Source organism: Balaenoptera ricei, chromosome 19 (genome assembly GCF_028023285.1).
Source record: "Balaenoptera ricei isolate mBalRic1 chromosome 19, mBalRic1.hap2, whole genome shotgun sequence".
Lineage (NCBI taxonomy): Eukaryota > Metazoa > Chordata > Mammalia > Artiodactyla > Balaenopteridae > Balaenoptera > Balaenoptera ricei.
In genome coordinates this window covers 8,960,845-8,974,781 of record NC_082657.1, presented here as the reverse complement: position 1 = coordinate 8,974,781, position 13,937 = coordinate 8,960,845, and the positions used below count along the sequence as shown (strand labels likewise).

General features: G+C 51.5%; 1 protein-coding gene across 2 annotated transcripts in view; it reads left to right on the top strand.

Annotated features, from left to right (window-relative positions):
* Window positions 1-13,937, top strand: part of ARHGAP35 (Rho GTPase activating protein 35) — a 119,733-nt gene that overhangs the window by 100,438 nt on the left and 5,358 nt on the right. Inside the window, exons 4-6 of one of the 2 annotated variants that reach the window (XM_059906031.1) lie at window positions 4,139-4,216; window positions 5,796-5,927; window positions 13,674-13,779. In XM_059906031.1, the coding sequence (XP_059762014.1) occupies window positions 4,139-4,216; window positions 5,796-5,927; window positions 13,674-13,779 (316 nt within the window). Of the gene's footprint in view, window positions 1-4,138; window positions 4,217-5,795; window positions 5,928-8,526; window positions 11,764-13,673; window positions 13,780-13,937 lie in introns of those variants that run through there. The other variant, XM_059906032.1, reaches the window with a different exon arrangement.

Genomic DNA, 13,937 nt, shown 5'->3' with positions numbered 1-13,937 from the left:
TCACACACAGCAAGCGTTCAATAAATGGTTTATTACTGGTGTTATTAGCTGTCTTCTTAGACCAGGTATTAATCTTTTTAAACAGCATCCCAGACAGATGGCTATCCAGTGAGAAGGGAGTTCAAAAGCTCTGGCGCTTTATAATGAGTGACAGCTGTAGCTATTATTATTTTATATATTGAGACAATATTTGCCTTCCTGTCATTCCCATTCTAGTCATAGCTCTGTTTTCTAGAGCCATTGGAACAAGACTGTTCTACACAGAAATTGTTTAGATTTTTGAAGATAGCAGCCTTGGCTATTCTGAACTGTCTCTTGTTCTATTCCCACATGTTAACTTGTTTCTCTTGTTCTATTCCCAAAGATTAAAAGATTCCCAAAGAAATCAGTAGGGCTCTGTAAAAAAAAAAAAAAAAAAAAAAAATAGACCTATTGCCGAGATTCTGCTATGGTAATGGGTCTTTGGAGATTTCTGGTATGTAGAGATGCCTCAGAGCTTAAGATTGAAGCTTTCTCAGTGGGACCTCTAGCCGTGGAACAGATCTTGTGGCTAGGGGGTACTGCTTTCTGCTGGCAGGTGTGAGCCAGAGTCAGCCCCTGAGTGTTTCTGTGTGGGTCTGTGGGTCCCAGGATGCACACCCCTTGGAATCCAGCGTCTCTGCCTGGGGCCCTGCTCCAGGCCCCCAGCCCTTCCCCTGCTCCGGTCTTGGGCTCCTTGGCAAGCTGCCCGTGCTCTGTCAGGCACCCTAGTTCTCCCCTGTGTTGCCAGCTCTCTGTTTCATGAGCAGCCTGCAGTTTGCAGTCTGCTCTAAGATTTTTGTTTTTATTTAATTGATGTCTAATTAATAGTTGTGAAAAATTGTACTGGCCAAGCAGATGATACCTTTCCTAAATTATGCCATGTTGTTGTGGAGAGCAGTGGCAGAATTGCTATTTTAAAGTGGGATTTCGTAACATAAACACATGTCCAGATTACAGGAAATACTAAGATGATGATTAATTGATGCTGTGGAGCTGGCCTTGCGCGTTCAGATGCTTCCATTTTTGTGATCATCCATCTAGTGAGGTTTCAGCAGGCCCGCACCGCCGATAATTTCCCGATAGCTAATTTGCAGTTTGTTTTCTGCCCTGTGATACCGGGGCAGGTGGTCATTAGGAGACAATGCAGAGGACTCCTCTGTCCGTGCGGAAGGTCAGGGTTGCCAGAAGATGATGAATGGCCTGAGGCTGTCAGGATCTTCTCCGGTTCAGAGAGTGCCTCTCCACACTGGGGCTCAGGAACTGTGGACATTGCTACCTCATCGAGGACTTTTTAAGCTCCTGCCGTTTGTAACATTGTTTTCTTTGTATTAGAGAGGGCTGACATTCAGGTAAAGAGAAAAGTGTAGTGATTTTTTTAAACCTAGGGGGTGAAGATTTGAATCTGTTGACACATACCCAGGGCTTGTCAAAACGTGGGTGATTTCATGTGTAAGCATGTGACGTGTTACCCGAGATGTGAAATAGGTAGAAAGTTTAAATATGTCTGAGAATAGTTTAGAAAAGTCACTGAGGAAAGAGACCATTGTAAAATTACTAACTAGGGATGGTGAACAGGGGCCATCCTGACCTCTAACTTCTGGAGGTTGACAGCAGTAGAGGGGATGGACCATCTCAAAATTGGCTACCCAGAATACTGAGGGCCAGTGGGTTTCACTCAAATGTGATGTTTCTTTGAGGGGATTGGCGGGGGGAGACTGTGGTCTGGACCCCAGCCTGATGGTGGATGAATGCCAAGCGTCTTCTGGAACAGTGTGGGGGCAGAAGAGTAGCAGAGGCCCTGGACTTAGACCACTCTGCCTCTTACCAGCTGTGCAGTTTAGGGTGCGGACTTCACCTTTCTGAATCTCCCTTTTCTCATCTGTATTCTCTCTCCATCCAGTAGCCCCACCATAAGGGGTTGAGGATTCGATGGCATCATCATTCATCTAACAAATGAGTGGTGGATGTGGGAAAGCATGTAGCCCAGCGCACAACATGGTGACCATGCAGGAAATATTAACTCCAAAAGGGAGGGCAGTGGGAAAGGCCACCACTGGGCTGGGGTGTGTCCAGGGCCTCAAGTTTGGATAGTGTCTGCACTTCTTGTGCCGAGTACAGTGATGGCGCAGCTCCCTTGTAGCTGGGCATTGCACAGTAGGGTGTCCTTGAGGCTGGTGCGTTAACCCCCTTTTCTCTGGGGTGAAAGGGCCCACGTGCAGTTAACAGCGTTTAGGCTAGGGAATTGATGACTTTTGCTTTGATGTTCTTCACAGTTCACCTGCCACCAATCTGGGGCTCCAGAAACAGGCTGACTGCTTTTATCTCGCCTGATGGGTGCCTCTCCAGAGGCATCAATTACGGTGATAACTGACGTTGAGACACTTGGCTCTCAAGAGCCTCCTAATGGACTTCGGGGCCTAGTCCTCTCTCCACTGTCCGCACTGCCTTCTGGTGTTCAGTGGTGGCTCCAGGGTGCTTCCTCAGTGCCCCTTCAGCTGGTCAGAGTTGCTCAAAACCATGATCTTCAGAAGGGAACCAGGGTTGGTTTGGCCATGAGATCCCATCTTGGTTTTCACAGTGACGTCATTGTCCTTTAGACCCATGGTCTTAGGGGCGCAACAGTGGACTTTCCTTCCTGGAGAGAAGGAGAACCAAGCTGAGAGACAGTGCTTGGAGTCCACTGCAAGCTGCACAGTACTTCCTGTGCCGAGGGGTGGGGAGTGAAGGGTGGAGGGAGTCATTCTCTCACTTGGTCCTTTATATCCTCCCATGTTATTATTTAGTTGAATTTTAGCATTGCTTTTTTCCTTACCTAACACTGTACACCAAGTAAGTTCCAAAAGAATCACAGAGTTAAACGTAAAAAAAAAAGTTGTAAAAGAACAAGAAGAAGGAAGAAATAGAAGAGGGCTTCCCTGGTGGCGCAGTGGTTGAGACTGTGCCTGCCAATTCAGGGGACACGGGTTCGAGCCCTGGTCTGGGAAGATCCCACATGCACGGAGCAACTGGGCCCGTGAGCCACAACTACTGAGCCTGTGTGTCTGGAGCCTGTGCCCCGCAACAAGAGAGGCCGCAACAGTGAGAGGGCCCGCACACCGCGATGAAGAGTGGCCCCCGCTTGCCGTAACTAGAGGAAGCCCTTGCACAGAAACAAAGACCCAACAGAGCCAATAAATAAATGAATGAATGAATGAATGAATAAATAAGAAAGAGAGAACGAAAAGAAAGAGAGAGAGGGAGGGAGGGAGAAAGAAAGGAAGAAAGAAAGAGAGAGAGAGAGAGAGAGAAAGAAAAGAATGAAGAAATAGAGAATATCTGATCTAGGAACAGGAAAATCCTCTCTAACCATAAAAACAAATGAAGACATCAGAAAGAAGTTGATGGGTCTTGAAAACCTAAAATTTTTGAATTATGTACTTCCAAAAAATTCAGTACACAAAATTAGAAGACATAACAAAAGGGAAAAAATGTAAAGATATATAACATTAACGTAGTCAGTTCCTTAATATTCAAGTACAAAATGAGAAGAACCACTCCTATAGGAAAATGAACAAGAACATGAATAGGAAATTCACAAAGTAAGAAATACACACTGCCAAGAATCTTTTAAACTTAACTAGCTATCAAAAAACATAATTGTGGGTTATTCCTAACCGTGAAAACTTGGAAAAACCTAAATGATTAACAATAGATCGTTTTTAAGTTACTGTATATTTTGATGTCTTTGAAATCACATTGTAAAAAAACATTTAATGATTTAGGTTCACAACATACTTTGTAAATGAAATGGGTGGGTTAAAACAGTATTCTCTCCATTTTGTTAAAAAAAATTAAAATTCCAGAGTATACATCAAAATGTGGACAAAAGATATCTTTGTCTGATGTGTTTCTGTATCATTTTAATTTTTACAAAAAACAAATATTTTTACATTTTTAAGTGAAAAAGAAAATGGGCAAAAGTGGGTTGAAGCACCTAGGCAAGTCAAGAGTGCTTTAGCCCTGTTCCTCTCTCCCAGTGGGTGCCTCATGGACTCTCCCCTTCTTTCCTCAAGTGCAGTCCTCCTCATTCTCTGCTCTCCACTTCCTGCTCCTAAGACACCTGCTTGTTTCTTCTCAGGATTGAGCACTGAAGGCATCTACCGGGTCAGCGGGAACAAGTCAGAGATGGAGAGTCTGCAAAGACAGTTTGATCAAGGTAAGGCCACAGCCCAGCCGAGCACCGGAGGCCAGTCAGGGCAGACGCAACAGCCAGACTGCCAGTGGAGCCCCTCGGGGGTGCTCCTGCCACACAGCCCCAAAGCCGAGAGGTGCTGGCTGGGTGACTGAGAAGGAGCAAGTGTTTGGCCCCTGTCCGCAAGCGGAAGTGTCATCCCCGCCAAGCCTGCTTCAGCCGGGCTACCCCCGCACCTCACCGTCCACAGGCACTGCCCCAGCTCGCCCGGCACGTGCCGCGTTCACCAGGAGAAGGCCCTGCTTCCCTGGGACTGGGCTGTGCAAGGGTTAATCTCAGGCACATGATGTAAAGCTTGGGTTGAGATGACAATCCTCTTTTGCCAGGGCCACAGGAGTACCCTCAACCATGAGTACCCTCCTCACAGAGTCCCTGCAGGAGAGAAACAAAGCAAGGGAGCATTTTGTGATGAGCTGAGCCTTGGGCCCCAGACTCCCAAAGCTGAACTCTCATGAGTTAGACTGGCTCTTGGCAGGGACTTCTGTCTCCTAAGCTAGATCAGGTCTGAGAGGCCTACAGCCAGATGGCCAAATCTATTTCACCCTAACCCAACAGCCAAACTCTAACTCTTAGAACTGAACACCCACCAATGCCAGAAGCAAATGAGCCAAAGCAGTAAAAATTCACAGATGTCACTGACCAAAGAGGAAAGTAGGCTGGGGATCAAAGTAGGGTCCAACTGAGCATGTGACTGGGCCTCAGGAGACCAAGCCAGGCAGCCTGTGCGGGCCTGCAGGACCAAGCAGCTAACCAGTGTGCACTGGGGGCAGGCACCCCACCCCAGCACCCAGGGGCCCACAGCGCTTCGTAACACCACAGTCAGTCTGTGCTGGCTGGCAGCGGGAGGAGGTGACCCAGGGGAGAAGGAAAATGTGCGTTAGTCTTGCAAGATAGGAAGCAGGAGGTCAAAATGAGGGTAAAGCCACCCTTGGGTATACACTTGATTATATGCCAGAATCTGTAACATGGGTTACATACAACCCCCAAATAGAAACAGCTGATATCTATCAGTAGATAGAGACAGAGGTCAGAGGTATCATGAGCTGGAAGGGACCAGCAAGGGGAAAATGAGCCTCGTTGCCCAATCACCACAAGGAGCAGGGATGGAGATGGCAGTCCAGGTTGTTGGTAACGTTTTTGTAACCTTCCAGGAAAAGGGAGCTGGCCTTTTGGGAAAGCCTCCTCCTGTTTTCCCTGAGTGTGAGGGTGTAAGGAAAAGGTAGCAGCACATCCAGGCCAAACAAGGGGAGTTGGATGGCACAGAATGGGGGGTGCAGCTCCTCTACTCAAAGGCTGACCTTGGAAGGTTGGCTGTCAGCCTCTGTCTGTGAATCTCAGAACTTTCTTTTCTTTTTTTTTAGCAGCACCCAGGGATGCCACCTTCTGTCCAGTCTGTGATGATCCCGAGTCCCTGCCCAGGCTCCATGCCTGCCCTGGGCAGCATCCCTGGGTCCTCGTTTCTCTGCTTATCCCCAGCGCTGAGTGTTCCTTGCTTCTGCCCAGCTTAGACTGCTCTGGCCTCACTCTCCCAACTTCCTTTCAGATCACAACCTGGATTTGGCAGAGAAGGACTTCACGGTGAACACTGTGGCAGGGGCCATGAAGAGCTTTTTCTCAGAACTGCCAGACCCCCTGGTCCCATACAACATGCAGATTGATCTGGTGGAGGCACACAGTGAGTAGCGGCAGCCGTGTGTAGCCTGTGGGCCCCTGGCAGCGCCCCAGGCGGACTCTGTGTTGGGCAAATTGAGGGAGGGGGTGCAGCACCGTAAGAATGGGTCCTGCCCTCAGAGAGCTGACACTTTGACTCTTGGAACTGAGATGTGAAGGACATAAGGAAAGGGAGCTAGCAAGGTGGCACCGAAGGGGCCGACACATTAGGCCCCTGCCTTGGTTGACCAGAGGCGCTTCTCTGAGGGTTCTGTCAAGAAAGTTGTGGGTGGCCCCAGAACTCCGTGAGTTGAGAGCCTGGTTTTGATGTCGGACTTGGGGCAGATCTCTGCTCCATTGCTTGTTCACGGTGTGTGCATGGCCAGCGTGATCTTCCCTGGCCCTTAGTTTCCTCTGTTACCATCCCTTCTCGTACTTATTAAATGAGGTTAGGAGAGGTCTGGAGGCAAGGCTATGTCACAGACCTGTTAAGTGGTAGGTATATTACTTTCCTTTGCCCTCCTCTCACTCACCCCTCTTCTCCCAGCTCTCCTAGAAGGAAATTAACGTGTGGTGCAGGGCCAGATAGCCTCTGAGGAAGCCATGCTCTTGAGGGAGGGGCAGCGCCAGTGGTCCTGACCACGTGATCACTTGAGGCTGCGGCAAGTTAGCATCTCTGGTTTTAATGGTCACCTTGCACGCCATCCTGCCTGCCCCGAGAGCTGTTTCTGCCCTGGCTCGCCTCTCTCCAGAGGCATTTGTCCACCATGTGGGAACCTTCCCACTGGGCAGCCTTTCCTGGACTTCATGTAGTGCTCTGGGGGGGGGGCCTGACCTCTCCAAGCTTTCCACGGGGTGACACTTCTGAACGTTTTTAGCCAAAGGCAGCCTTCTACTTTGTACCTCTGGTGGGCCAAGACCCCAGAAGCAACTGCTGCTGTGCAGCTACAGAAGGGAGCATCTTTGCCAGCGACCAAGGGGGTGGGGAAGTGGAAAGGGAGCTGTGTTCCTGGGACCCCAGCACATTAGTCTTATCTTGCCACTGCCCAACTCAAAAGAGGGAGTTTTAAGCAAACACGATTTACTCACAAAGCTGATGGTGTGGGCAAAAATCGGGGGGCTGTCACAAATTCGCAGGACTTTAAGATGTGGGTCACAGACTCTTAGTGGCTTCGGGAAATAGAGGTGCTGACAGAAGCCCAACTGTGGAGGGGAGGGGTGTCCCTGTCAGAACCTGACTGCTGTCAGCGCTACAAAGCCCCCAGAGTCACTGTTCTACGGTCTGCCTTTCCTGTGGTGTTTGTTTCCACAGTCTAGTGCCACCTTCACCACCATATTTTACGCACACCGTCTTAGCTGATTGAAATTGTTCGCACCCCCAGTCTTACCCAAGCCCCCAGGGATGGGGTAGAAGCACTGGCAGCTTCTGGGACTGTCATAGGGTTCCCTGGCCGCCTTCCCCATCTGCCTTCTCAGGACAGGAGTCTGGGTTTCTCCAGGTGAGTTAGGGGGTGGGGACAGGTGCCAGCTTCTGCTCTGGTCCTACCATCCAAAGATAGAGGTCCTCCCAGCAGTCACTTCTCTAGCAGGCTCTAGGCTGGCTCAGATGTGAAACACATGGGAAATCTCCATCCAGAGCCAGCTTTCTTTCCATCCAAGCTAAGCTTGTCTCTGGGCAGAAGTTAGGAAGAGAAGGTGTGGGCTGGTACCCAGCTTGCTGGAAGCCCAGCAATTCCTGACAGCGTTGTCTTGACTTGGCGCCATCTAGAGGCTCTTAGAGCCCTGGCACCCCGCAGAAAGAATCCCATTGTTTCTGCGGGAATTGCTGACATAGCGTCTTTTTGTTTTGGGAGGGTCATGGGGGGCAGGAGAGGAAGGTGTTATTGATAGGGAATCAGCTGCCTTCCTACAGCAGCTTCCGCCGCCTGCCCCTGCTAAGGAAGGGAGCTTCTTGCTGCTACTGCAGTCTGGAAAAGGGTGGAGATTTTCCGCTTCCTCTTCCCATTGTGTGTTTCCTGTGCCCCAAGCTAGTCAGCTGGAGCTCCGTTGTCTTGAACCTGGTAGAGAGAAGTGTATCTCACTGACATGGCACGTCTCACGGCCTCAACAGTTGAGTGAAGAGTGGGGCTGTGTGTGTCAGAGCTTAACTGAGCCAGAAATACCGACCAGGCAGTGTGCCAAAGTTAGTGTTAAGGGACATGATGGAACAAAGGTTCTCATGCCCAAAAGTAGCTATTTCTCAGCCTGGCTGGGTTTCCATGGCAACGTCAACTTGACCAGCTCTTTCCACGTAGTACCTAAGAGCTGTTGTGTCTGTGTGTGTTAAGGGCTTGGAAATGGTTTCCGAGCCCATCACAACAAATATCAAGGTCACTATCAAATTGTTTTGTAAGCTCCAAAATTTCACAGTAGTGAACATTGCTGAAATTGTGCCTACAAATTGAGATTTTTGTGATTATTCACCAGTTATTTTCCTACCACATTCAAGGTGATGTGTGTGAGATTGAGAAATGAATAGCAGCAGCCGCAGCCCGTACTGCTAGGGAGTGGCAAGCTGGGCGTGACCTTCTGTGCTGAGACATTGTTCCTGCCCTCCCCGGGTGCTCATTTAAGTTCTCTTCCAGACAGTGTGAAGCAACCTGAGCTGGAAGTGCAGAAACGCAGTAAGGAGAGAGGAAGGTAGAAGGCCTCGTGGAAGAGATGGCACCTGAGCTTGGCTTCAGAGAGGACCAGGATTTCAGGAGGCAGCTAAAGGGGGCTTGAATTCCCTGTTCTGTCTCGTCCTCACGTTTCACCCCAGCCTTCAAGAAACAGTATCATTTATTCTTGCCCCGCATCTTCTTTCCCTCTCACAGCCCCCCCAAAACCCCACCACCACCTATCCGGAATCCCTCTGGTCCAGCAGTCCCCACACACACTGTCCTATGTCTTTTGGGCCAGAAAAGGCCCTAGAGCTGCCTGTCTTGGTCCAGAGGCTCTGAGCCTAAGGACCTTTGGCCTCAGAGCCTCGTTAGCCCCCATAGACTGCTTGTGAGTTGTGTGTGTGCATTTAAGTCTACGGAGAAGACCATTGTCTTTCATCAGATTGTCAAAGGGATGGGACTTCCCTGGCGGTCCAGTGGTTAGGACTCCACACTTTCACTGCCAAGGGCCCGGGTTCGATCCCTGGTCAGGGAAATAAGATTCCACAAGCCACACAGTGTGGCCCACCCCCCAAAAAGAAAAAAAAAAAAAGATCATCAAAGGGATACATGACCCCCGATGGTTCAGAATGCTGGCCTATCGTCTCACCCTTCCCATCTACAGATGAGACAACTTGGGGCTAGAGATTAGTAGATGACTGACTGGCAAGGTCACCCGGCGGACCAGTCTGGCTGCTCCCTGGCTCGTGTTCACGTGCTGCCGTGCGATGTTGCTAATCCTGGGGTCCTGCTTCCCCTTGTCTGTCCAGCTAGCTGCTTGAGAGCACGGGGCTGTTCCTCGCCTCCTAGCGTGTGCCAGGCCCTGTGTGGGACCGCGACAGGTGGCAGCAGACAGGCAAGTGTGCCGTCCCTGCCTTCATCTGCTGGGTAGGAGACATCGGACAGGTTACTGCAAGGTCACACCTCCAGGAGAAGGACACCCTGAAACTTCCGTTCTGGGCCCGACAGAGTGCGAGTGCAGCCTTGGAGTCACTTTCCCCCAGAAGGACAGGTGGCCGTTGCATGCCGTGTGTACCTGCGTGCGTCACTGAGCGGGTGTGGCCTGAGCCGGTGTTTTCCTTTTTTGGTGGTGCAGGTGTACAAGGTGGTCAAAATCCATCAGGGATTTTCCTCTAGGCACTGAGTTGAGCGGTAGCAGATCCAAGCCTACAGCCTGGTTGACAGCCTGGGTACCAGAGATGGCAGCAGAGTGACACAGCCAGGGCAAGAACAATGTTTGGGATTAGGGCCCTTGACACGAATTTGTGTGACCTTGGACCAGCATTCTTACTTCTTTGGGCCTTGGTTTATCTGTATACTGTGAGAGGTATAGCAAGCTAGCCTCTGAGGTCCCCAGTGGCCTCTGGCTATCCTGTCTTTCCTTTTTTTTTTTTTTTAATTTATTTATTTATTTATTTTTGGCTGCGTTGGGTCTTCGTTGCTGCACGTGGGCTTTCTCTAGTTGCAGCGAGCGGGAGCTACTCTTCATTGCAGTGTGTGTGCTTCTCATACCAGTGACTTCTCTTGTTGTGGAGCCCGGGCTCTAGGCGCACAGGTTCAGCAGTTGTGGCTCGCGGGCTCTAGAGCGCAGGCTCAGGTAGTTGTGGCGCACAGGCTTAGTTGCTCTGCAGCGTGTGGGATCTTCCTGGACCAGGGCTCAAACCCATGTTCCATGCATTGGCAGGCGGATTCTTAACCACTGCGCCACCAGGGAAGTCCTGTCCTCTCCTCTTGCTCCAAAGTTCTTGGGACCTCAGTTCCAAGTTCCCTGGTCTGTATCCAGACTTCGTCTTTTTTTTTTTAAATTATCTATCTATCTATCTATCTAGTTAGTTATTTTGGCTGTGCCAGGCCTTCGTGCTGCAGCACACGGGATCTTCATTGTGGCATGCAGGATCTCTTAGTTGCAGCAAGCGGACTTCTTAGTTGCGGCATGTGGGATCTAGTTCCCCGACCAGGGATCGAACCCAGGCCCCCTGTATTGGGAGCACGGAGCCCTACCCACTGGACCAGCAGGGAAGTCCCCAGACTTCGTCTTGATTCAGCTGACCTCAGATGCCTCTCCTGAACCTGTATTGATGTCTCAGTTGACAGACACATGGTTTCAAAAGTATGGTTTTTTAGCTGAGGAGGCCTGAGCCCTATAGAGCCCCTCACCCCTTTCAAAGAGGATTATTGAAGCTGGCGAGGGCTCTGAGCATGGTGGCAGGCAGGTGGTCCAGAGCAGGAGTGCTGGACTTGGAGACAGAGCTTGGTGCCCACGCCTCCTTCCCCTCACCAGCCTTGTGTCCTTGGTGTTGCCTCTTGAGTGGGTTTTCTCAGCCAGCCTTGTTGGCTAAACCAGCCCCACCTTCCCTCAGGTGGTGGGAGGGCTGCACAAACAGCAACTGTGAAATTGCCCCGCCGACATTCCTGCACCCTCCAGAGGTAAAAAGTCACTGGTGTCGTGACTACCATGGAAAGACTGCCAGTTTGAGTGGGTCCCTCAACACTGGTGGTGGTTTGCTTGCTGGAGGGAAATCAAGACAGAAGGACAGGTCAGGTCAGAAGGATGTCCGCGAGGTGGACGTTGTTTTTCACGGGGCCAGGCTTTGCACTGGGAGGCTTCCCGTTGTTCCCTTTGCCGTCCTCCCCCTCCTCCTGCCAGCCTTCTGGTGCTCCCCGGCGCTCACGAGCACCTGCCCCGAGCAGCTAGCGGGGAGAGGGAGACGAAGCCCAGGGAGCTTGGCCATCTAGGTCCTTGTTAGGCACCTTGCTGATGTGCTACACCGGGACGGGGAGAGAGGCTGGCATTCCTGAGGGTGGCCCTTGAATCACTATCCGAGCAGGTTCTGTAATCCCCCCGGCCCACCGCCTGGAAGAGAGAGAAGGAGCAGCCGCCCTTGTTGCTCAGCGGATAGGAAGGAGAGGGGACGTCCCGGGCCGGCGGTGCCAGTAGCAGCCCCATTTCCTGCGTCCAGCCAGGAGGACGGGTGAGGCTGGGCTCTCACGTGAAGGTGCTGCCGTTCGTACCCAGCTGTGTTCTTGTCGTACAGGCGCCTCGGAGAGACCTGTGCCAAGCCCCGCCTGGAAGGGCGCAGCTATTCTGAGACTCGGCACGCATGTGCTGCTCGTGTTTTCCAGGATAGTTGTTCATCCCTCCACCCCCGCCCCCACCCTGAGCAGTTTCCTTCTTTTAAGTAAACTTTTTATTGAAACGTAACAGCAAAGGATTTTGAAACTCAAGGCCAGACAAAAAGTGTGCCCTTGAAGTTGAAGTCTTGGGTTCAGAGAAATGAAACTGATAATGGCGCCACATAATTAGTTCCTGTGGGGGGTTTGTAGTCATCTTCTAACAGACAGATGTTACCAAAACACTGTTTTTATCAAGCCACGCTCTCAAGTCAAAACATTCACCGGTTTCATGCTCGTTAGCCTGCCAGCGAACACTCTCAATAGCTCCATGCCTGCCATCTTTGCAGCCACCTCTTCCACTGGTCCCCTGAAACTCAGACTTGCTCCCAGGTGCTTGTTGTGTGTCTGGCTGTGAGCTCTTCACTTCATGGTGTGGTGTTGCCAAGTAAAGGAGGCGCTGTCATGAGCCTCTTTTATGGACACAGAGATGCCTCTCAGACGTGTCACTTCCCCGAGATCACACAGCTGTGGTGTCAGAGACAAGATCTAGACCACCACACAACCCTTCCTCCCTGTGCCTCCCCACACCTCCCCACCAGCCGTTTATGTTCCATCTGTCCTTCTACGTCTAGCTTGAGGCTCCCAGACTGTGACCCTCTAGGAACGTCACCTCCTACAGAAGTTCTTAACTAGGAGGCCGCAGGCTTCCTAAAGAATACATGGGTCTGGGGAGTCTGTGAAACTCCAGGAACCGTAGACAGGGCTATACACAGTTTATCTGTGGGAGAGGGTCCAGAGCTCTCATCCATCCTAAAGGAGCCCGTGTCCCCAGACCAGTTAGGAACCATCATATTTCTTAACGAACCCCCTGTCCACCCACCCACAGCCGTCAGTTGTGGGAGAGCTGCCATCTCTTCATGGGATCCTCCTGTGATTTTTATGAGCCCTGGAGTCCTAGAGGATAGCCTTCAGTTCCGACAAGTGGCCATAGGGATATCTTTCCATGCTCAGAGAGATCTCTCGACCAACTGGTTCCAAGTGGTCTCTGGACCATTTTTGTCTCACTAGCCCAGGGTGGCTCTCCCAGACAAGGCAGGCCAGGTCTCCTCAGGAAGGGGGAGCCAGGGCCCCAGGGAGCACAGTGGTCCTCACTCAGACTCTGGAGCCATCTGGAGAGGGTTTGGTTCCCAGACCAAGAGGCTGATTTCTGCAACCTCTCTGGGCCTCAGATTCCTTATCCTTGAGGTGGGGTGATAACAGCCCCAGCCTCGTAGGATTGTGAGGACTTGTTGAACCAGGCCTGGCATGGATTACGCGTTTCCTTTTGGTTAGCTTATTTTCCCTCTCTCAGTACATTAGGATCCCATGATGGGCAAACTCTGGGCGGTAGTGGGGGAAGGGGGTATGTCGTCCCTTTGATGAACTACATAAGAATTCCCCCACTGTTTCCATCAGCTCCTCCGATAGGGAGATATGTGGAGGGTCCCTGTGACTCCAGGAAAAGGACAGAGCCCTGGTCTTGTGACAAACTCCCTCCCTAGACCGTCTGTCGGCGTGGGCGGGTGGCAGCGCTCACCCGCCTGGTCAGGAAGCAGGCAGGCTTTCTGCGTTGGGATGCCTGTCTCCAGGGGCAACCGGATGAGCAAAGAATGGTGTTCTTTATGGTAGATTCTCTCTGGATCGTGGAGTCTCGGGTGGGGGGGCCAGGAAGCCCCAGGCGTACAGCGCTCCCCTTCAGCAGGGGCCTGGGACACGGAGGTAGGCCTGACCCCTAGCCCCATGCCACTGCCAGGTGTGCCAGCCTTGGGCACCGGCTTGCAGGGAGAGGATGGGGTTGGGCTTCCCTCAGAGAAGGTAGAGTATACAGCGTACTCTTCCCTGGCCGCCAACCCACCAGTTTGGCCAACTGCCCAGGACCAGTATCTGCTTTGAGCCCCAGGCCTACCAGCCTTGGTCTTGGTTTTCTCTTTCCTCAGAAATCAATGACCGGGAGCAGAAGTTACATGCCCTTAAGGAGGTACTCAAGAAATTCCCAAAGGAAAACCATGAAGTCTTCAAATATGTCATCTCTCACCTGAACAAGTACGTTGCAGGGCTTGCCGTTTGGTCTTCCCTCCTTTGAAAACCTCCAGTCAGGACCAGCTGGCTGTAGAGCGAGGCCAAGCGAGGCTCCGTCCTCAGCCTGTTGGGGTGCCGGCTCGCCAGGAGCACCCTGGGCTCTTGGCTTCTCCGCCTCAGGT